The 23,025-nt window shown below is 47.3% G+C and overlaps 1 protein-coding gene across 2 annotated transcripts in view; it reads right to left on the minus strand.

Annotated features, from left to right (window-relative positions):
- Window positions 1–23,025, minus strand: part of Syn3 (synapsin III) — a 358,286-nt gene that overhangs the window by 45,605 nt on the left and 289,656 nt on the right. For both annotated transcript variants that reach the window (XM_090328587.1, XM_090328588.1), the window contains exon 7: window positions 2,737–2,799. In XM_090328587.1, coding sequence (XP_090184713.1) covers window positions 2,737–2,799 — 63 coding nt within the window. The remainder of the gene's footprint in view (window positions 1–2,736; window positions 2,800–23,025) is intronic.

The following is a 23,025-nucleotide window of genomic DNA, read 5'->3' on the forward strand; positions in this document are numbered from 1 at the left end:
TAACTTACTGAAGTTTGAGATGCCATATAAGTACACTGTTCTACAGTATGGTTTAGGGAATAGTAATGAGGAAATATCTGCACATGTTTGGAATCGGAGCAATGATCTCCCTGAGTATTTTGGACCCAGAGTTGGTTGGATTCATAGATGGGGTTCCCTGGATACAGAAGGCCAAGTATACTTAGAAGCTTGGAACTCTGTCACCTCTGTCCAAAACTTCCAAAAAAGGAAGCGATATGAATCTCATCCATCGTTTCTCAGCCTTGACATGACTGTCATTTTAGGTTATGTCATCTTTGGTGTGAGGTGCTGTCTGATACCTTTTGAGATATTTGTCTTTCAGTAAGGTGAAATCCGGGTAGACTTCTAACCCAGCCCCACCAGAAAAACTGTCATAACTCCAGTGCTTTGCAGACATTGCTTATTGCCTCTTGGGGGTGCAGATATCAGCTGCTTGTCTAACTTGACATAGGAGTCCAACTTGAAATAGGAGTGGGGCTTGAACTCAGGGTTTGGGCACTGCCCTGAGCTTTTCCTTGCCAGGCTGGTGCTCTACCACTTAAATCAAGTCTCCATGTCTTGTTTTTTTGTTGTTGGTTAATTAGAGGTAAGAGTCTTCCAGATTTGTCTGTCTGTGTTGGTTTTGAGCCGGGATTGTCAGATGTCAGCCTCCTGAGTAGCTAGGATTGCAGGCATGAGCCATAGACACCTAGTTCCAACTTGATTTCTGAAATGTTCTTGCTTCTCCCTGTGATTATACTCCAACGTCCCAATACTCACCAAGCTGTTCAGTTTTCCACTATATTTTGATTTCTGTGCCTTGAGAAACCTACTCTTTTTTTTGCCTAAATACATGGGATTATCAATACAGCTCCTGTCTTTGTCCTGCCATGTGCTGCTCCCTGCTTCCTGTTTCTTCTCATGAACGTGATTGTCTTCTTCTCCTAGTACACTCTCAGTCAGGAGAGTTGCAGCAGGATACTAACTTGTCTGGTGAAATTGAGCTTCTGGATGCCTTTCTATCTCCATATGCTAAATAAAGCTCTTTCCACAAAGCTTATCCTCTCCTTCCAGCTTCCCATGAGGCCCCAACAGCACCTTATACTTACATAATTATAGGACCATCTTCCCAGTTCCTTTGCCTTGGCACAGAGGACATACAGATCAATAGTCTCTAATAGAGGAGCCTGGTATCCTTCCGGATGGGTCAGAGACTTGATTCAAGGCTCCTGGGTGGGCTGGGGGCAGGATCCCCCTGCTACTCACAGGAGATGGTACTAGAACACAGCAGGTGTCAGTCACTCTGTTGGCATGAACATGATGTCATTGACTCAATTTATCCAGACTTGTTCCTGCAAATTTACTTACTCTTCAGCCTTAGGAAAGTCCCTTTCCCTTGAAGTCAGCATTTTCTGCAAACCTCAGTTTATTCTAGTTTACGTCATGTTTTATACTTGGAGACACGCTCCCCTTTCTGTATTTTGGGAATCCCTTTGGGCCTGAATTTCTCAGAGATACTCCCTCTCCCAAGCATTGCATCAATTTCGGTAAGCTCACCATTGTTTTTATTTCCTGTTGGGGATTATTTTAAGATTTAGCTACAGAAATCAATTCCTGGGAGCCCGCTAACTTTATCAGAAGTAGCAGTGGACAGAGAGAAAGGGATGGTTTAGAAAAACACCAGTAGAAGGCAATTGATGAGACTTGATGACCATTTAGACATATAAGATTGGGGAGATGACACATAGACACATAGGTTTCTGAGTGTTTTTTTTTTCTGGGGCTGGGGATGGAACCCAGGCCTTCCCATGCTAGGCTAGGGCTCTACCTCCGAGCCATGCCTGCGTCCTCCCTTGGCTTCTGTACATAGGAAACTGTGTATATGGTTCCAGTGGCCAGGATAGAGATCCAAGGAAGAGGAAGATGAGGAAGATGAGGAGAAGGAGGAGGAAGCAAGACCACAATGGGTACAACCTGAGGTATTTAGAGGGGTGGGCACATTTTTTTTTCTTGCCAGTCCTTGGTGTCTGAGCACTGTCCTTGAGCTTTCTCAAGGCTAGCGCTCTACTACTTGAGCCACTGCACCACTTCTGGCTTGTTCTATGTATGTGGTACCAAGGAGTCTTCATGCATGCTAAGCGAACACTCTACCACTAGGCCGAACTCCCGGCTAGAGGGGTGTTTTCATGGAGACGGGTAGGGAAGTGAAGGAGGTGACTGGGTAGGAAAGCTTGGTGGTCTGGATAGGAAATGAGACTTGAGAGGCTGTCAGCATGTGGATGGCAGTGGAATCTGACAGGACCTCATAGGTAGCATGTGCTGGTGGAGTGGCTATGGTTCAGGAGGGCACGGGAAGAGATGTCCTTGAAGGAGCAGCTGGAAACAGTGAGGAAGAAAGCCAAGAGAGCAGCTTGAACCAGAGGCCACTGGAGGAACAGTGAGCATGTCCAGCAGTGCTAAACGATACAGAGACCTCAATGCAGAACACAGAAGCGCCCAGCTGCATTAGCCCCAACCCAGATGAAGGACAGAAAGATGCTGAACGACTTGGAACCAAATAGAAACCTTGCTTTGACCACATAGCAAGGACTCAGCGGAAGGAAAGTTGGGGACCCAAGGGAGAGAGATATGGACACTCTGTTCCAGGGTACCATGCTCACGCGGGCTGGTAGGGGCGAGAAGAAGGACAGCAGGTAGTGGGTGTATCCACTGTGCCAGAAGATCTCCTTTCCATACCTTTCCCATGCCGGCGTGGGCGTGTCCCAGCTTGATCACCACGGGGAAGTGCGGGGCTGTGAGCTGGAAGAGACAAGAGTCACTTGTGAGCTACTCAGAGCATTGCCATAGGGACATCATCTGCCCGGGCTCCCCTACCCCTCTCCCCTTACAGGCCAGAGCTGTGGCTCTCAGATGAAGGTCTGGGATGATCTGAGGTCACTTGATCTATAGAGATGGTATAGTGGTACCCACCGGTTGGTTTCAAACCCTAGCATGGGCTACTCCTGAACAGTTGAAGACAAAGCAGCACATTAACTTGTGCATCTGTCTCCTCACCTGTAGTCACCTCTGCCTCATTGGATTGTTGTGAGGATCACGTGAGTTATCACTTGTGAGCATAGACTTATCACATGTAAGCACGCTTTGTCATCCCTGACACAGGTCTGCCTTTGCTATTCCCTCCAAGTAGAACAGTTCAACTACTCGGAACACACACCACCTCCTCCTAGGCCTTCTGTGAGCCCCAGTGTGAATGTAGTCATGGCCCTGTTAGCACAGACATTTATTGGCTGCACCACATGGGCAGGGTGTGAGAGGCCTTGACTGCTCCTTTCCCTGTTGTACCACCAGCTTCCTGATTCCAGGATGAAGCTGAGCGCTGGGTCTGTGCTTAGGTTTGTCCTCTCAGAAAGACCCACACGGCATGTGCACTTGGTCCCATGATAACAAAAGATCAGCATTGGGCTTGAAAGATTAGCTGCTTGCTGAGTTCACAGATGCTTGTTTTATTTATATATTTATCTATCTATATTTATTTATTGCCCTGGGTTCAGAGATGTGTGTTCATCCTATCTATCTATCTATCTATCTATCTATCTATCTATCTATCTATCTATCTATCTATCTATCTATCTTTATTGCCCTGGGGCTTGAACTTAGGGCCTGGGCACTGTCCTTGGACTTTCTCAACACTAGTTCTCTACTGCTTGGGCCACAACACCATTTTCGGATTTTTTTTCTGTATATATGTGGTACTGAGGAATTGAACCCAGGGCTTCGTGCATGCTAGGCAAGCACTCTACCACTAGGCCATGCTTCCAGGCCATGGGTGCTTTATTGAAGATCCAGGTGCCTAGGATTCACCCCTGAGCTGTTCTTTGAGTCCTTCCTGCTACCCTTTATTGTACAAGGTATGTTTGCTTGGTTCCTGTGAGTCTATTTTGGTTTGCCTGAGGGCGCAGGAGAGGCTTCCTTGTTATGGAGTCCTCACCTTGAACTTGACTCTGTTAAATTCCAAGCTCCATGTGAATGGTTTTCTTTATTTCCCTCTCTAAACTCGGGCTAAATTTTTACTATGTCCTGGTGCCCAATGTGAACACATCTATCTTAAAAATAAACGAAGCAATATTTGATCTTGATTCCACAAGCAATAAGCACTCACTGTAAAAACATGGAAGAAAACCCCACTTTCTGTTGCTTTTTTTCTGTGTTGATAAAATTGAGAAAACAGTGTATATCCCTTCTCCTCCCCCCTCACCCCGCTCTTTCCACCTAATGTTATGTGAGGAGAGAGTTTCAAGTAGTGACTGTTGGTTGAAGAGTTATTATGAAACATTTCATATCTAGAAAATAGCTTTCAAGAACAATGTTTGTGGACACTGCCTTAAGAATGACATTTCCCAAGCAGCTGGGAAGGGGATGTTGTGCTTTCTTTGGAGTAACTGCCTTTCCTCCCACTCCACAGGAAACCAGTATTTGGATTTCTGCATATTTTCCCTTGCACTTACTCATAGTTGTACTATTATATATAATTCTCAAGCAATTCTATCAAAGAATCTATCCTATGTAACTTCTGTTCTTGTCTGCGAGACTCATGTACACTGGCCTGTGCAGCTGCTTCATTTGACTGCTGCATAGTATTCCATTTCTTGTATACACTATGATTTATCCATTTCCTGCTTGGACACGCTCTTGGACACACTCTACCCTGGCTATCTGGGGGTTTTTCCAAGGGTACATACAGAGGAATGGAATTGTTAGGTCTGGAGAATTACCATCTTAGCTTTGCTAGTGGTTGAAGCATCATGTTCTGGAGAAGGGAGGGAGGGAGGATAGAGAAAGAAGTCCCAGTATTTGTAGAGTTAGGTTTTTACCAATCTGATCATTATAAGGTAGAATCGGGGTGGATCTTCACCAAGGGGCCTTTGTGACCAGTATTCTCATTATGTTCAGTCAGCTGGGCAATATGGACATACCCTTGGGTCCAAGTAGCTAGGGATTAACTGCCATTTCATTAGCAGTAGAGCTTGGAGGCAGAGGAGATGGGAATTCTTCTCCCTTGGTCTCCTTCAGTTGAATGGCATGCTGCCTTGGTAGGAACTGGAAAGAGTGCAGATGATGGAGAAGCAGTGTCTCTGCACTGGCCTCCGTTCTCTCTTGGGCTAGATAGTTAAGCTCTTGGAAGCTTACTTTTAGGATCTGCAAAATGAGTTGGATAATGCTCAACTCCAGGAGTGCTGGGAGAAGAACTCAGGAATGTAAAACTGCTTAGCATCAAGTGGTGCTGCAGAAGACAGGGTGATGATAACCTGTACCTGATGATGGGGAAGAGGATGAACTGAAGTCTCAACCCTGGAAAACCAGGAGAACATACCCAGAGGAGTGGGTTTTGAGGGATTAGAGGATGACATTTGGAATCTGCAAGATCCTGAGCAACAATCCTACAGAGCCCGTTTCCCGTTTGCTACTGAGTTGTGAGCAGTGATATTTCTAGGTGACATTGTCACAGGATGCCATACAGTGGTTGTTTTGTGTTATATGATACTGGTGACCTTAAAATAGAGAGTTTATCTGCATGGGTCTAATCTCATCCTAGGAGACTGAGGCAGGAGAGCTAAGCTGTGGTGCCAGAGAGATGAGAAAACAGGTCAGAAATTAATCCAAGTTCAGCTACTGAAATAGAATGAGGAACTAAGACAGAAAAAAAAATCACCAGAATGGACTTGCATTCCTTCCATGACCGTCTCTTTTTGCACTGACGTTAAATCAGATACAATGACCCTTGATGAGTCATCAAATCCAAGAATAGAAAGTGTCTTTTTTAATTTTATTTTTAAAAATTTAATAAATCTGTGAACGGGAAGCAAAGAAGACCATAAAGAACAGATATGCATGTCATAAGACCCTCAATCGTAAGGTCAACTCAATTCATGTTCTCTGTCTCAGTGATAATATCAAAACAGGATAATTGGGTAGTTGCTAGGTGACCAGAAATCCAGGTGACCAATTCTGATCTTGATCCTGAGTCCAGTTAGGGAACATAAATCCCCTGGGATGAAGACCACCCACTGAGCCCCCAGCTTCCACCTTCTGACTACTTGTCAAAGTAAGTCCTTTTCTTATACCCTGGTTTATCTTCCTGTACTAAATGAATCTCTGCTGGGAGTTGCTATGGACTTCTTTCATGGACTGAAAATTCATTTCAAATTTATTTTATCTTTATTCCAAGTTCTTGGGGTCTCAATGGTCCTGGGAAACTAAATAGAGAATTTCCTTTTTTGGATCCGGTTCATGTCCTCTTTTCTAAATCCCTTCACAATGACAAAACTTAAAGGCTGAATGCCTACAATTGTAACCACCCAAGAGGCTGAGATCTGAAAATCATGGTTTGAAGCCAGCCCAAGCAGGAAAGTCCATGAGACTCTTATCTCCAGTTAACTTTTTAGAACACTAGAAGTAGAGCCGGGGCTCAGAATGGTAGAGCACTAGCCTTGAGCAGAAAAGTTCAGAAACAGTGCCCATGACTGAGTTCGAGCCCCATCCCTCCCAAAAGTACTTTTTCAGGGACTGCAGAAGAGGAAGTTGAGAGATTCAAAGCCTCAGGAGCTGAAGGAAGCCTCGGACTGAAGGAAGTCAGAATGAGAATGAGGAACTCAGATGTGCATTCTGCCAATCAGTGGAATGAGCTTGGAAGAGAATGTCAGGCTGCACAAGAGACAGAGTACAGTTATCCTGAATCTGGCTTTCTAGAGGCCAGGCAAAGGACCCCTGGCAGGCACGCTAGACCTCGAAACTAGAAAACCGTGAGGCATAAGCGAGCGCTCTTACAAGTTGCTCATGTGGCAGGAGAGAGTGGTGCAATGACAGGGACATTACACTATTTTTTTAAACAAACATAAAAATGATCAGACAAGTTGGTACTACTTTTTATTGAGGGACTATTGTTAAAACAGAAATTTAAGATGAGAAATGCTCATGGCTTCATCATTGAATCAAATCAGTGTTTGTGTTGGTCATGTTATCTTACTTTTCATTTACCTACCTAATTAAAAAAAAAAAAACCTGGGTTGTTACGCAATATCAGAGAGAGATTTTGTTTTGGTTTTTGTCAGTCATAGGACTTGAACTCTGGGCCTGGGCACTATCCCTGAGCTCTTCAGCTCAAAGCTACTGCCCTACCCCTTGGCATTGGCATTGTCCCTAAGCTCTTTGGCTCAAGGCTATCACCCTACCCTGAGCCACAGCACCACTTTCAGCTTCTCTATGTATGTGGCACTGAGGAATCAAATTCAGGTCTTCCTACATGCTAGGCAAGCACTTTACCACTAGGCCAAACTCCCAGTCCCATAGAGATATTTTTTTCATATATTTTTTATTGTAATGAATAGAAGGGTTACATGATATTTGCCAGCTAGAAGGTGCATTAATTCACATACATTGATACCCTTTCATATGTCTTGGTCCCCATTTCCCTCCCCCCACCCCCACCCCTCATCTTGTTTTCCCCCCTTCCCTATCCAATTTCAAATAACCAAATACAAATATATCCAATATATCAGATAACAAAGTGAGATACTGTAACAATATGAGATAACCAAGGGACAGCAAAGGAGATGAGAGATAATGTAGTACATTAAGGACAACAATCATTCATTATATGGCTTATGTTTCTATATCCTAGAGATCCTTTCATTTAGCGTCCCACTATATGGCCTTTTGTATCAAGGTTTTACTCTATTGCAAATCAGAGAGATATTTTTTTATACCCATCTTGGTACTTAATATTTACTCCAAGAGTTTTTCTATTTTTGTCAGATATTTTCCTTCCCTTCCCTTCCTTCCTTCTTTTCCATCTCTTTCCCTCCCTCTCCTCTTTTTTTCTCCTCCCCTCCTTTTCCTAATCTCCCGCTCCTCCTTCGCTCTCCAATTCCCTTCTTTCCTTCATTTTTGTCTCTGTGGTGCTGAGAATTGAACTGAGAGCATTGTACTTACTAAGCAAGCATTCTACCACCTGAGCCACTTAACCAATTCGTTTGTGCTTTTAGTTTGTTTTTTAGGCAGGGTCTCATGATAACTTGCCTCAGGTTGGCCTTGAATCCCTGTCTACCTACTTTGACTTCCTAACTAGCCAGAACTACAGGCACACATCACAATGCTCAGCCTCAGATATTTTTCTTACATCTCCTTCCCTCCCTCCACCCCCTGGTGACTCGCTGGTGACTAACTGCATGTGGCTGGCATGTCTAGCATGAACACATGGCTAGCTGAGGTTGATGTTCATTTTTTCCCCCAAATACCTCTATCATTAAATATCACACCACACACAGCCACCCTCTATAGTAACAGACGCACTCCCAATCCAATAGCTTGGAAAGCTGCCTAGTATTCCATGGGTGCAGTCACTTCCTATCTCAGGCAGGGGGTATTTGCTTTATTTCTTCTCTCTTCTCCACATCTACAAAGAAGACTTCATTAACCCCTTGTTGTGCATGTCTTCAGGAACTAGCATGCTAATTGCTAGGGCCCAGGCCAAGAGATTTTCAATGGGAAACTAACAGAATTTGGAGATATTGTGGTAGGTTAATTGTGTGTATGTGTGTTGTGTGTATGTCAGATCTGGGGTTTGAACTCAGACCCTGGATGGTGCTCTCTACCACTTGAACCACACCTCTGCTTACGGCTTTTGGGTAGTTATTTGGAGATAAGAGTCTCACAGACTTTCCTGCCTGCCTGACTTTGAACTAGGATCCTGGATTTCAGCTTCCTGAGTAGCCAGGATTACAGGCATGCTGTCCATAGGTTTCTAAAGTCAGTGTTAGAACTCAAGACAGGAAAGTTCCATGATGCTACACCCTGGGGTTCACTCTCTTGCGACAGGAATGCCATTCCCAGCCTAATACCTGTCCCATGAGGGCCAGGAATGGGGCCAGAAACTTCAGTGTTCACACTCTCCTTCTCCCTGCCTTTTAGACAAGGAAGCAGAGAGTAGCCACTTGCCTGAGTTCTGACAGGTAAGAGCAGGAGCTGCTTTTCCATCACGTATGCCTTCTTTCTTTGTCCCCCTCCTTCCGGGCTGCTCAGACTGGTTCCCAAGAGCCATTTCCACTTCACCCCTTGTCACGTGCCAGTCCTTCCCCAAGCATGGACAGGTCACAGAGGACAAAAAACATCTTGTTGGCTATTTTCTCTCTTCCCTTCCCAACAATAGTTTTATTTAGTTCCCCTGGGGAAGTGAGCAGACTCAGACCCCGATCCCATGCCCCGGGCACTCAGAGTTCAGCACAGCCCCCATGGCCACAAGCTTGACATCCGGTTAGAGAGACAGAAAACAGAGATCCCATCCTGATAAGGACCTTATTCAAAAGTACTCAAAGAAACGAAAATTAGTGGGGTGTCCAGTGCTCCCTTAGACAGGCCCAGCCCACACCATCTCCATGCCTAGATATGACAATGAGGAGTTTAACGTGGTCCTCTGCAGCTCTCCACCCAAGCAGATGCTTCTTGCTTTACATACACAGCTTGGTTAAGTGGTTGCTGCGGTCTGATTCTGTCCCTGCAAACGTTTCTGTGGGAAGCATGCTCTTCAAAGAGCTCTGAGATGGTGGGTCTCTAAGAGGTGGGGCCTGGAGGGAGGTGGTTAGGTCAATGGAGGGGATTTCCCCTGGAAAGAATTGATGTAGAACTCCTGGAACATGCTTGGTTGCAATAGTGGTCATAGAGGAGGAGCCTGGCACCAGTTACCTGGCCCTTCCTGCTTTGCCATAGTCTTTGCTCTTGCGTGCAATTCCTTCATCATGATACCATGCACTGAGAGGCCTCACTAGAAGTCGAAGGATGGGGAGGCAGAACCCACCACATCCTATTCCCATGACCTCTCCTTCTCTGGTCTGGGGACATGTTGACAAGGGTGGATAGAGGCCATCAAGTGACTGAGTCATTCTTTGAGGGACAGAGAGAATAAGGAAGTAGAGAGGAACCTTGAGTTTCTGGTTGTGATGAAGTCTTTCCTAGAAAGAGAACAGCCCAGAGATGGAATTCACTGGAGGCATGCCAGGGTCACATGCAAGAGAAAACAGAGAAGGCCCCCATGAAAAGACTAGTATTTGTGATCTGACCCATGGTCCTTGGACTGTTAAACATTCACTGCAAAGTCTCTCCCACCAAGTGTGAGGAGACTGTGCCAGAGAACCTTGGAAAGTCCTGTTCAACCCTCTTCTGACATATCTTCAAATGGCCACCTGTGTGGGTGACTTGAGGAGTAACACAATTCATCTAGATACTGCAGCTTCCCAGCCTCTGTGTAGCAGATGGCTACAAGGGAGCAAGCCATCAGTTGTTTGGGTCAGGACAACTCTTACTTTTGGAGCTCTCTGCAGGATTTGATGCCAGAGAACCTTGGATTCCAACATTGCTTGGTATCACTTCTTTCAAGACACACATACACACACACACAAGAAAGTTTCCTAGACTCTCATATCTTAGTGGTTTTATCTACTAACACATGAGCACCAGGTGTTTCTGGGAAAATCGAAATGTACAGAGAATGTTTATGCAGCTTAGGTGTGCAGATCTTCGAGGATCATTTCAAATGACATTTGCTTCCCATCAACCAGAGAAGCCCCAAAGCATCATCACCCAAGCCCCAAGTTCAAGCCTCAATCAAAGGAGAAGAAGAAGAAGGAGAAGAAGAAGGAGGAGGAAGAGGAGGAGGAGGAGGAGGAGGGAAGAGGGAAGAGGGAAGAAGAGGAAGAGGAAGAGGAAGAAGGAGAAGGAGGAGGAGGAGGAGGAGGAGGAGGAGAAGAAGAAGAAGAAGAAGAAGAAGAAGAAGAAGAAGAAGAAGAAGAAGAAGAAGAAAAAGAAGAAGAAAGACAACTTATAAATAATAGAGTGGGATTCCTTGCTACTACCCACAGAGCAACACGGCAAACTTTCCAACTCAGGCACCATCTGGGCTGGAATGGAGAACTTCCCCACCTAGAGATGGAGCTGACACCCAGCTAAACAGGGAAACAAATCCAGGTTGGGCTCTGCTGCCTCTCTGCACTGTCATTCATAGCCATTTGACGCCTCCTCAGAATCTCAGGCTTTCTGGGGGTGGCATCTGTGGGTACCACCTGGAGGGTGCCCAGAGGTGCTGGGCTGGTAGCCCAGCAGCCTGAGCCTGCTACCTGCGGTAAACACCACTGGGTTGAGAACAGGGAAGGCCTTATCGTGGACAGGACCCACCATCCCTGCAAGCTGTTTATTTGTGACCATTCCGTTTCTCAGAGAAACAGGAAATGGAAGAGAAAGGAATGTTTGCTTTATTTGGTAGGGCAGGTTTAGTTCAATTCTTCTGAAAAAAAAAAATGCTTCCAGTATTTTTCCAAGACACTCCCAACAGGAGGAGGTGAGGCCGAGGGCTTAGAGGAAGAATTAGAAGGACGTTGCCTGCGAAGGTGGAATTGGAGGTGGCAGCGGGACCCACTGGGGCCAGGGACAGAGGCACATCTGAGGGCTCCACCCTGAACAAAAGCAGATGGGGATTGGTGGCTTCTGAGGGAGCCACCACAGAGCCACCAAGGGGCACTCAGATCAGTAAAGATGGTGGTTGTGTGAGGAGAAAGGGAAGGGGGCTGAGACCTGGGCAGGGAGGTAAAGGCCCTTCGGGCAAGTCAGATTGGAACTGCACTCTGCAACAAGGATAAGAGTTGAGAAAAGGAAGAGAGGTCATGATGGCCCTTCCAGGCAATAAAAACATCCGTGTAGCCAGGTGCTGGCAGCTCAGGCCTCTCATCCTCAATACCCAAGAGGCTGAGATCTGAGGATCAAGATTTGAAGGCAGCCTTGGGCAAAAATGTCTGAGAGACTCTGATCTCCAAAAAGCCAGACACAGAGCTGTGGATCAGGTGACAGGGCACCAGCTTTGAGTGAAAAGCCAAGCGAGAGCATGAAGCCCGAGTTCAAGCCCTGGTACCAACACACCAATGAAACAAAAGAATAGCAATGCAAGTAACTCAAATGACCCATGACCACAGAGGGCGGAGCTCATCTTAAGGTAGGCAGGAGAGCCAGTGAGGTTGAGACTCAGAGGATGATGGGAAATTGAGCAAGTCCGGTTCAGGAAGAGATTATTTTATACTATCATTAAATTGATGGAATAGACTTATCTGATATTCCTTATATGCAAGATAATGGGTCTTTCTTCTATGTACCAAGACACTCAATGAACTAACAGTATCCTCCTCGGTTCTTAACCTCAAAAATCTCTATTTAATATGAGGAAATATGACCAGATTTTAACAAAACTGCCTGAATATTTAAAAACCCCAAAAAACAGAGTTATAATTGGATGTACCATAAACATCTACCCTTTTTAAAGAATACAACTCAGAATTTGTGTTATATTCATAGGATCATGTCAGCATTGTGGATACCTGATTTCAGGATATCTCTGTCATTAACAAAAAAAAAAGACCAGTTATTCTTCATACCTTCTTCCTTTCAACCTCTGCCCATCCTTGAGCCACATCTTGCCTCTGTTGATTTGCTGATTTTGAACATTATACATGGATTCTGCACTATGTGGACTTTGGTGCTATTCACATGTTTTCATGATTCATCCACATTGTGGCCTGTGTCAATACTTCGTTCCTTTTCATTGCTACATAATATTCCCTTGTACATATATGGTGTGTGTGTGTGTGTGTGTGTGTGTGTGTGTGTGTGTGTGTGTGTGACACTGGGGATCAAACTCAGGTCCTGAGGCATGTTAGTGTCTGCAGAGAACTGGAGAATGGCTTGGCATGGAAACTCTACACCTTCAGCATCCGATGTGTAAGAACAGAGACACAGTTTTCCTTTAAGGGCTAAAGAAGAAAGTAGCAAGTACTAGGCATTTGCTGGCAGGCAAGAAATAGAAAATTATTTCTGGCCTTCCCCCAACCCTGCCCTTGAGGACATGGCTCCTGTGTGGAAAAATGACCTTCGTTTTCCAAATTCTCATGTGCCAAGGGCTAATTCTGAAGCCATTCAGAGAGGAAGTTCTGTAGTGCAACTGTGGGTCCTTCCGAGGCCGAAACCTGCACTTCCTTCCTGTACATTCATTTCCATGCTGAAATGCCAGGGAGGCAAGGGCAGATTCATGCTGTTCATAGTACAACAACGAGGATTCACTGATTCTACTTACAGATGGAGCCAGGGGTGAGGGGCACACCTGTAATCCCGGCCCTCAGGAGGGGGGCACATTTGAGGCCAGTCTGAGATGTATAGTGAGACTTTGTCACCTTGCCTCCCCCCCAAAAAAAAAGTTTCTGGATGAACGTGGAAACAGAGTGCTGAGAACAGGACAGTCAGATGCTATCCTTGTCCCCCTTGACGGGACTGGTTGTCCATGTTGGATCTGTCTCTAGAGAGCACTGGGCCAGGTGTCCAGGGAGCACTGTGGTCCTGCTGGCTGTGACCCTTGCCTCATCTACCATGACACCAAGCTTTCCCAGGTGGCACCAGACAGCCGGGTCCCCCAGGCTGGAGCAGACAGGGGTTCCATGGGCCATTGGCGGGGTCACTAGTGGAGTGATGAGAGAGACACCCCTCTTTCGTGAGGTGGCCAGGCATGGGAGGCATGCATACATCTTTAGCATACTAGAATGTCTTCCAAGCCAAGCAGAAAACCTAGGCTTGAGACAGAGCACAAGGGCAGGGTCCTTGTGTCAGTCCACTCCTCCATCTCCACTCATGCCATCTCTACATGACAAGGTGAAGGTGGTTTTTGCTCAGTCAGTAGCCGCCAGGCCAGGCCGAATCCTGAATGCTGGGGCAGCCCAGAGCCCTTTAAACGTCCAGAGGCATTCTATCCCTTCTCGTCTCCTCCATTTGAAATTCAGTTCTTCTATGAGACTAGGCCCAACGGCTTACACTTGTAATCCCGGCGACTTAGGAGCCAGGGGTAGAAGCACTGCCCTCCAAGTTTTTTCATAATAAATGTATGAGTTGATCATATCGGAATCATGGGTATGATGCGCGAATTCATAAGAAGGTAAGTGTTAATAGTATAGTTTTTATGATGAATGTACTTGTAATGATTTCTGGTTCTGTTGGCTGCCCAGAGTAATCAAAGTGAGACAAAGTTTCAAAAAGAGAAAAGGAATCCTTCTGAAGACACAGTCACCAGAGACCCCTGATTCCCGAGGCCATAGTGGTTGCACATCTTCATGTGGCCAACTCTGCATTGCCCCGGCAGAGGAACAGGAAGAGCCCAGTGACTCCACCTGACCCCTGACTCCTGACCCAAGTCCCGATTTAATAACTTCTCCAGGTGAGCCTGAAGCCAGATCCCACAGACAGGACCCAGGCCCTACCCTGCCAGCGCAAATCTGTAAATGAGTAATTTCCCCTCAGTGAGGTCACCACCAAAGAATTCCAGAGGAAATGCTGTGGGAACAAAGAGCAGCGGGTGGGAGAGTGGATATCACGGACGGTGAGGCAGGTGAGATTTATAGTGGGTTTTGCAGGTCAAGTAGGAGTTTGCCAAGTAGATGAAAGGACCTCTCTGGGCAGAAGTCCAAGCAGGTAAAAGGACACAGAGGTGTGAAAATTCCTGGAAGATTCAAGAATCAATTACAGGGGAGGGAAAATCGATGGGGGGGGGTGTCCTGGGAGGGAGGACAGGGTGTTTGTTCTCAAGGAGGAGCTCAGATTCAGGTTCTTCGCTGCTCTCTCCCTAGAAGGTAGACATACTGGTAATGTACTCTCTGTGTGTTTGAGTGTGTGCATGGGTGGAATGATGTGAGAAATGTTGGTTTATTAAATGTGAATATTAAAACAGAACCACAAAATTGGTTATCCTGTTTTAGACACATTTTTCCCCCTCCACAAACCTGAGTCTCAAAATAATGATAGCCTCTCCTCCCCTTGCAGAAACACACATTGACATATTTTCAGATGAAAGAACAGGGTGTCTTGGGCTTACTTGAAAATAATCTGGTGTCAGGGGAGGGATGTGGAAATGAACTGGGTTCAGAGGACTCGCTCTGGGACCTGAATTGAAGCTGCGCCACACACAGGACACAGACACCCCTGCTGCTCTCGCCTTCTCCCCCCTTTCCCCTCACCCACATTCTCCTCTTCTCTTCTTTTCCATGGGCTTGTATGTTTCTATCACAGCTCTCTCCTTCCCCCCTGCCCCCACTGCACACACTTCGAGGCCCTGGAGACCCTTAGAAGCCTCTTCATAGTGAGAAACACAAAAGGCATACAAACAGTAGGAAGCCCAGGAATGAATTTTCAGCAGGAAAAAGGTGCCCTGCCAGCCTCTTTTAGGAAGGAGCACATCTGACTGGTGTCTGGGAGAATGGAAGGGACGTGTGAAGGGGTGGGGACTGGGCTCGGGGGGGCGGGGGAAGATGGATGTTGGTGGCTGATCTGTCCCCCCCCTCCATGTTGTCTCTAGGTTGTACAGTGGGGAGGACCAGGGGCAGTAAGAGAAGAGTAAGGAACACAGGGCTCCCTGTGTCTTTCTAGCGGTCACTATTTAGCACAGTGCATGACTCCCTGCAGAGTGAATGATTCTTCTACCTGCCTACATCTCTGGCTAGACCAGGTATAGCCCCCAACCTCCTGTCAGTCCTCTTTCTTCATGCCTGGCCACGCATGCGTGCACTGTCTCTTCATCTTTGCTGAATGAGTGAACAGTCTGGGTATGGTCCACTCAGAATGTAGTCTCCCAATGACTCTCCAAAGTGGGGGCGGGGGAAGCACACTCGAGTTTCCCTAGGAAAAAACCATTTCCTTTCAGCTTCCAAAAGCTGTTGTTTTCCAATCTCAAAGGGGCTGGGAGACAAAAATGGGGTGCTCTATTTGCTCATTAACCTGTCAGCCCTTGGAGCTACGCCTCCATTTTTCTTCTGGCTCCTCTCTGTGGTATTTCCTCCATTTCAGATGGATGAAGTGTTTTTTTTTTCTTCCATCTATAAAAAGCTTCAGGATGCTTTTAAATTAGGCAAAGGAGTAAGGGCAATGTTCATTTTCTCCCTTTCACTTTGACCATGTGTGGCGTGCCAAAAGGCCTTTGGACGGAATGTTCAGAAGCTGAATACTAGAACGAGGAGTCTGCCAGCTCCTAAATCACCCTGCAGACGGGACGATCTCAGCCTCTGGGATTTGCAGACCCCTGGGCCAGCACCAGGAGCTGAGTCCCCACCGACTGGAAAGATAGTCCAGAGCTTGAGGTTTCAATAGGAAAGCAAGTCTTTACATCGAGGAGCTAACAGACCTCCACAAACCAAGTTCATCACTCTAAGAGTTGTCTACTGGCAGAGGAGATCGAGCCCCAAAATCTCAGGACGAATTCAATGCCAGTGTTTGTGGTCTCAACCTCAGGTTACCAGTCATTCAAATGGGTCCAAGCTGGGCACTGGAGACTCATGCCTGCCATCCTAGCTAGGAGCCTGATAGTTAAAGATTGTGGTTTGAAGTCAGATGAGGCTGGAAGGTCCATGGGACTCTTCTCTCTCCAATTAACCAGAAGGGCTTGCAGAAGAGCAGTGGGGTCTCAACAGAGGCAGTCTTTTGTTGCCCTTCCATGCAGTCTGTGAAGCAGAGAACTGTGGTGTTCAGAGTTTGGTTTCTGGTGCAGGAGCAACAACGCTGCATGGGCTCGTGTCAGTGTTGCATCTGCTCCTGGCCACCCTGCACTGACACTCAGTCTGCACTGAAAACGCAGAGCTATTAGGGTTTGATAGCACTGGTGTCCCCTAAGCATGTTCGTGACCGAGTCCCTTTATGTGTGGGCATTGACTCATGTGTAAAAGGCAAAGGTTCTCCACTCTGTGCAGTCATGCGCTTCTTTGCACAGATAGATCTGTGAGTCCCTCCACATGCCTGGCTCTTTCCATAGGTTTACTTCCTGTCCTCAGGGTGGCTGTTCCTGGCTAAGCCATCACAGCCATTCTCAGATGGCAGAACGAAGGAGCAGACAAATCATGAAACACACTCAAGCTGAGATCTGAGGATCAAGATTCAAAGCCAGCCAAATCCATACCTTTCACTGCCAAGGGCAGAACACCAGCCTTGAATGAAAAAGCCAATCAAAAGCTGGAAGCCCTGAGTTCAAGCTCCAATATGGGTGTAGTCATGCATGCACATACATGTGCTTTGTGTGTGCACACACACACAAAACAGATTGTTATAAGAACTGATTTTTTTTTTGCCAGTCCCAGGCTTAAGCTCAGGGTCTGAGCAGTATCCTTGGATTTTCTCAAGGCTAGAGCTCTACCACTTGAGCCTCAGCACCACTCCTGGCTTTTTTCTATGTATGTGGTACAAGGAATTGAACCTGGGTCTTCGTGTATGCTAGGCAAGCACTCTACTGCTAGGCCAAACTCCCAGCCCCAAGAACAGATTTTTATAAATAGAAAATATATACTTCCATCAATCAGTGCTTGTCTTTCCACAACCCCAGCTTGCTCAGTCAGCCTGGCTACCACAAAGGCCCAGGTGGCCAACCAGAACACACCGCTGGGTTTCTGGTACCCCACCCCACTTCCTAATTCATGGCTCCTTTCTTCTTTCCATACAGATCCGTTTCTTAGTTCTGTAGCAGACTCTGGAGTTCCAGCAATGGACAAGACCCCAGCCTTCATGCAACTATGCCAACTGGGAAGACTGGTGACATTTTTAATAATACCAGCAGGGGCTCAGGTCCAGGCTGGAGTGGCACAGTTCTTCAGTAGCACTGGGGCACCCCTTTTTCCTGGGATTCTGACATGGGTGCTCATTTGTTTCAGGCTGCACCATTCTCCATTTTACTGGGGCCCTGAGATATCCCCAGCTCCGAGGACACTGCCACCTCCCAGCTCATAACAAATGCCGCCGGTGAGCGAGCCCGCCGCTGTCTATGAGGCAATCCTGGGGCACCCTTGCCAAGATCAACTGTTTGGCCTTCTGCATTGAAAACTGATCCTCTTTCCGAGTCTGATGATTGCTTTTCTGAAACACAGGGACAGTGACATCACTGCTTCCTCCCTGGCTTGGGGATGGGTGTGTGTGTGGGGGGCGGTCAGCATGAAGTCAGGATTTGGAAATGTGCCTGTCCTTTGCCAATGCCCAGAGAGGCCTGGAGTGGGGGCCCTGGAGCACAGCAAGTGGTATGAGGGGGTGTCTCCAGAGGCTGGAGGAGGGCTTGATTTCCAGGCCCTTGCCAGCCCTTGAGATTGCCTGGAATTAAAGGCAGCATGTTGGTCAGAGTCGGTCGGACTCATGCCCTGTGGAGATGTACCTGCCTGGCTCCACGGAATAGTTACGACATTGAAAATTGATCACCCTGGGCAAACATTTGCTGGGGTGTCTTCCTACTTCCCCAGAGGCCCTGGCTTCTTCCTTGAGCTAATTGAAAACAATTCCTGCTATCATCCATGAAGACTTGGGCTAGGCATTAGATGGCTGGCTGGGTACCTGCCAGGAGGCACTGCCATTAGCAATAATGACAGGGTATATTTGTCAGGCTCCCAGCTCCATGCCTTGCCAATAGGATTTCCCTCCTGACACCCTAGGCCTTGCCTGCCTGGGATACTAAGGGTCATTCCTGTGCAGAGGCTGAAAGGCCCTGGGGGCTGTACTACTCCTGTCTATTCATTGCATCGGGAAGGATCTGTAGCCTGGGAAACACTTAGTCTCACAAGGTAACCAGGAAGTGACACCCAGAGTCTCCTGTCTTCCATGGTCCTCAAGGTGGGCAAAGCTTTCAGTTTCTAATCATCTGAGACCTTCTGCTATTCCTTATCTACCGCCTTATGCATCCATGGTGAGAATCCCCGAAGTCTTCTCTAGTTTGAGTGGATTTTAGACTCACTCAGCCTTCACATAGACCAACTGCACATTCCCCCCCCCTCCGCCCCACACACATCTGTTATCCCATAACCTGCCAAACTCCCGAACTGCGACCCTGTGACACTGGGACCACACAGCATTGTGGATTGCCTTCTGATTGACTAGCTTGTCAGCTTTTATGAAGTGAGAGAACACATATAAAACCTTGTTCTCAGAGAGGACATTTTATTGAGCAGTGGTTAGAGCCAGCAATCCATGTGCCCTCCATCTGCAGGCAGGGACAGCTTCTTCTTTCCGTTGTTTCTCACCTTTGACCCCTTCTCCCTGGCTGACTTTGGTCATTGGCTGGTCCACAGGTACTCACATTTGCTTTGCTTGTCCCAGATTTCCTCCACACTCACAGGGATGTGCATTGCCTTTCACTTCTGGGAAAAATGCTTCTGCAGGAGCACAGAGCCTGCATTTGCATCTGTTACCTCTCCATGAGTTTGGGCATCTCCCTTGGTAAAGGGAGATGTTCAGAGACCCAGGTTAGTCACTGGCAATGCTTCTCCTTTCCTCTCTGCCCCTCTATCCCCCCAACAGCTTTGCTGCACCCTGATTCTTCACATCCCAGAGGCTGAAGGAGGTTCTGCGCCTCTAGCTCAGAACTAGAGCCCTTGGCTAGTCAATGCAGGGCCCTTGGTTTTGTCACTAGTACTTCAAGATAACAAGAAGAAGACACAGCTTCCATCTCCTGGATTATGGATAGGGGAATCAGGACATTAATGAACGGGGATGACTATGAAGGATGAGTATGGCTTCAAGTATTCAGGCTGGGGTCAAGGAGGAAAGAATGCTGTAGGCAGGCAGTGGACAGAAAAATACATGAAGACCATGTGCTGAAGGTGTGGCATGTAGCCCAGTGGCCAGCATACCAGAGGCAGGCGGGCTGGCCCCATGTGAAAGATAGCATTGACTGGCCTGCTAGAAGCTGGGTTAGAGGAGGGCTAGGATGGGTTCAAGTGAGACAAGACAGAGGAGGCCACCGGGGACTTATTCCTATGCCCCAGCCATTCTGCTATACAATGGAAAAAGCAATGCTGTCTCCTGCCCCAAGATACATTTATACTCCCACATGCCATCTCAGGTCAATGAAACCACAACCCACTAGGGGCCTGGGATGTGGGGTTCAGTGAGCTTCTCAGCCGCTCCTCCCGGTGTCCTCCTGGGCCTATTATGTAAGTGGGTGGGAGCCGCTGGGCTGGCGGGATGGTGGCTTCCTGCTACAGCAGCAGGGCTGGGCATCCGAACTGGCACGGCTCAAGTTCACCGCAGTATTCTGAGCATTTGGGAACACAGGAAGGGCTGTGATTTTTTTTTAAGCTCCCTTTGTTTTCAAGGAGGGTTCGAAGCCAATGCGGAGGAGAAAAACAAAACCAGGAAAGCAGATGACTTGCTTTCAAAGACAGGGTGTACATAGATGCCATGGAATCTGTGTGCCCTTGCACACGCACTCGCAGCACACACCTGGCTCCTTCTTATCCCTTCTGCAGTGTCTACAGGCAGATACCCAGGCCTGGACCGGGATACACCAAGAGCCTGAGACTTCACCACAGAGCTGCCACTCAAACAGAGGAGCAGGAGGGACAGACTCACACCAGATGGGTTAATGGAAACATCGAGACACATGTACCACAGAAAGACATCCAGACAGCAGACAGAGACATGCTAGGACATTCTGACCCCCTTTCTTATGGAAAGAGTTACAGACTAAACATGCACATGTACATGCATATGCCCAGCCCTTCTTGACAACAAAGCCCCACCATAGCAGCTCTGGGTGAGGGGGTGATCTCCCTCTACCCAGGGCACTGGAGGCCTGCACACCCCCCATCCTCCTGCCCTCTGGCCTTAGCCCTACAGAGGGAGTATATGGCTGAGGTAAAGTCTCACCAAGGTTCCATGCTGGAGGAACTTATTTTAAAAGTTTCTTTTCTCCTCTCATCTGTGGTGTTTGGGGTTCTAGAAGTTTAATGTCCTTATTTAATTTACAAGTTAGAATTTCTTCCTTCGCAAAGTAAATAGGTTATGGTTAAGAAGTGAGGGAAGGATATGCATGGGGAGGGGAACACCTGTCATCTAAGCACTCAGGAGCTGAAGCAGGAAGATTGAGGGTTCAAGGCCAGCCTGGACTATACAGCAAAAATGAAGGAAGAGGAGGAGGAAGGAGGAGGAGGAGGAATAAAGAGGTCGGAAGAAAAGGTGTCATTGTCCTCATGATGTCTGACAGCACAATGACCGACCAGGGAAGATGCAAAGTTGACCCAGGAGCTGGGGTGTAGCTTAGTGGTAGAGCATTTGTTGACTACTGCTGAGGGTCTAAACAAAAAGCACCTTAGTCTTTAGTTCTGAGCTGGGAAACCGCTGGTTCTTCCTCCTGTAACTGTGCTGACATCTGGGAACACATTCTTCCCTTGGTTCTCCGTTTCCCTAGTTGCAATGGAAAAGCAGGGTCTTGTTTTACAGAGACTAAGGCACTCGTCTCAGGTGGACTGTGGGCCAGGGGCGGGGGTACTTAGGTCCAGTAGGAAGGACTCATCCCCTCTTTAGGGCAGGTAGAACTATTCTCTGTGTTGGAATAACCTGGGCCTCCCCAGGCAAGCTGAGAGCTTGGAGCTGAGCAGGGGAAGGTGAATGGTGTGGCTGGTGTGTGCCTGGTATGTGCCTAGTGTGTGTCCCCTTAGTCGGGGGACATGGTTGACTATGAGATACAAGGCATTTGTAAGGACAGAACTGGGGCCAGCCCAAGGACTGGACCACCAGCTCATGTGTTCTGTCAGAGTTGACCTCATGATGCGCTGGGCCAGAAGACGTTCTTTGGGCCCAAAGTGTAGCCCTGTCCTTCCCTGTCTTTTCTGTTACCCATAGGTTGAGTTCAATGCTTTATAAATTCCTTTATGTTTTTTTCCAGAGCCACTCACTTCCTGGAAAGTTCTGTGCAATCTTTTTTCATGTTCAGTTCAAGCATCTCATTGCATGGTCACTTTCAAAGGCCAAGATCTGAGGATATCCAACTTCAAAGCCAGCCTGGGTAGGAATGTTCATGAGACTTTTCTCTCCAATTAACCAGCAAGAAAGCTGGAAGTAGAGCCGTGGCTCAAGTGACAGGGCACTGCTCTCCATTCTACTATGGGAAGCCAGCTACCGGTGTGGTTGAAAACGCTGTCTCTCTGCACACACACTGTCAGGCTGCTGCAGGTTGACGGTGGCCAAGAACAAGATGACAGCATTGCTCCCGGTCCTTCAACCACAGGGTACTGTCCAGAAGCCGGAGTTTGGACCAGGTGTCATTTGTGCATGTTTTTTTTTTTTTTTTTTACCAGTCCTGGACTTGAGCTCAGGGCCTGAGCACTGTCCTTGGACTTTTTCAAGGCTAGAGCTCTACCACTTGAGCCTCGGCACCACTTCTGGATTTTTTCTATGTATCTGGTACCGAAGAATCAAATCTGGGTCTTCGTGCATGCTAGGCAAGCACTCTACCACTAGGCCAAACTCTTGGCCCCTGTTCTTTTTTTTTTGTCAGTCCTGGGGCTTGAACTCAGGGCCTGGGTACTGTCCCTGAGTTTCTTTTGCTCAATGGTAGAACTCTGCCACTTGAGCATAGTGCCAGTTCTGGCTTTTTCTGTTGATGTGGTGCTGAAGAATTGAAGCCATGGTTTTATGCATGCTAGGCAAACACGCTACCACTAAGCCACATCCTCGGTCCCTGGCATCTGTTTTGAGCCACCTTCTCCACCTCTGTCTCTTTGAGTTCTAGGCCATTGGAGTACAGATTTAGCACAACACTGAGGAAGACATAAATCCATTGATCCTAATGTTCTTCAAGGGCAAGGGCAAAAGAATAAAAACATTAGGTGGAGTTAAATCAACTTCCAGGACCTCAAAACAGGATGGACATGAGGAAGCCATTGGAAGCAAATCTGCTTTCCCTGGGCAGAGGTGGTATCATTGAGGAGCTCTCCAGTTATACTTGTCTATCTGTCTCTGTCTGTCTGTCTACCCCCTCTTCTGTCCATCTATTTCTCCTATCCATTTATTTACCCACTCATCCATGGTCTTCATTTTCCACCTTTATTATCTGGTACTATAGTTGGTGTATATTGGTGAGGGGGCTTGGTAGATATTAGTTGAAAGAAACAGATGAGACTTTCCAGGGATCGATAGAGGGAAGAATTTATA

This window comes from Megascapheus bottae, chromosome 2 (genome assembly GCF_031878675.1).
Source record: "Megascapheus bottae isolate mThoBot1 chromosome 2, mThoBot2.hap1, whole genome shotgun sequence".
Classification (NCBI taxonomy): domain Eukaryota; kingdom Metazoa; phylum Chordata; class Mammalia; order Rodentia; family Geomyidae; genus Megascapheus; species Megascapheus bottae.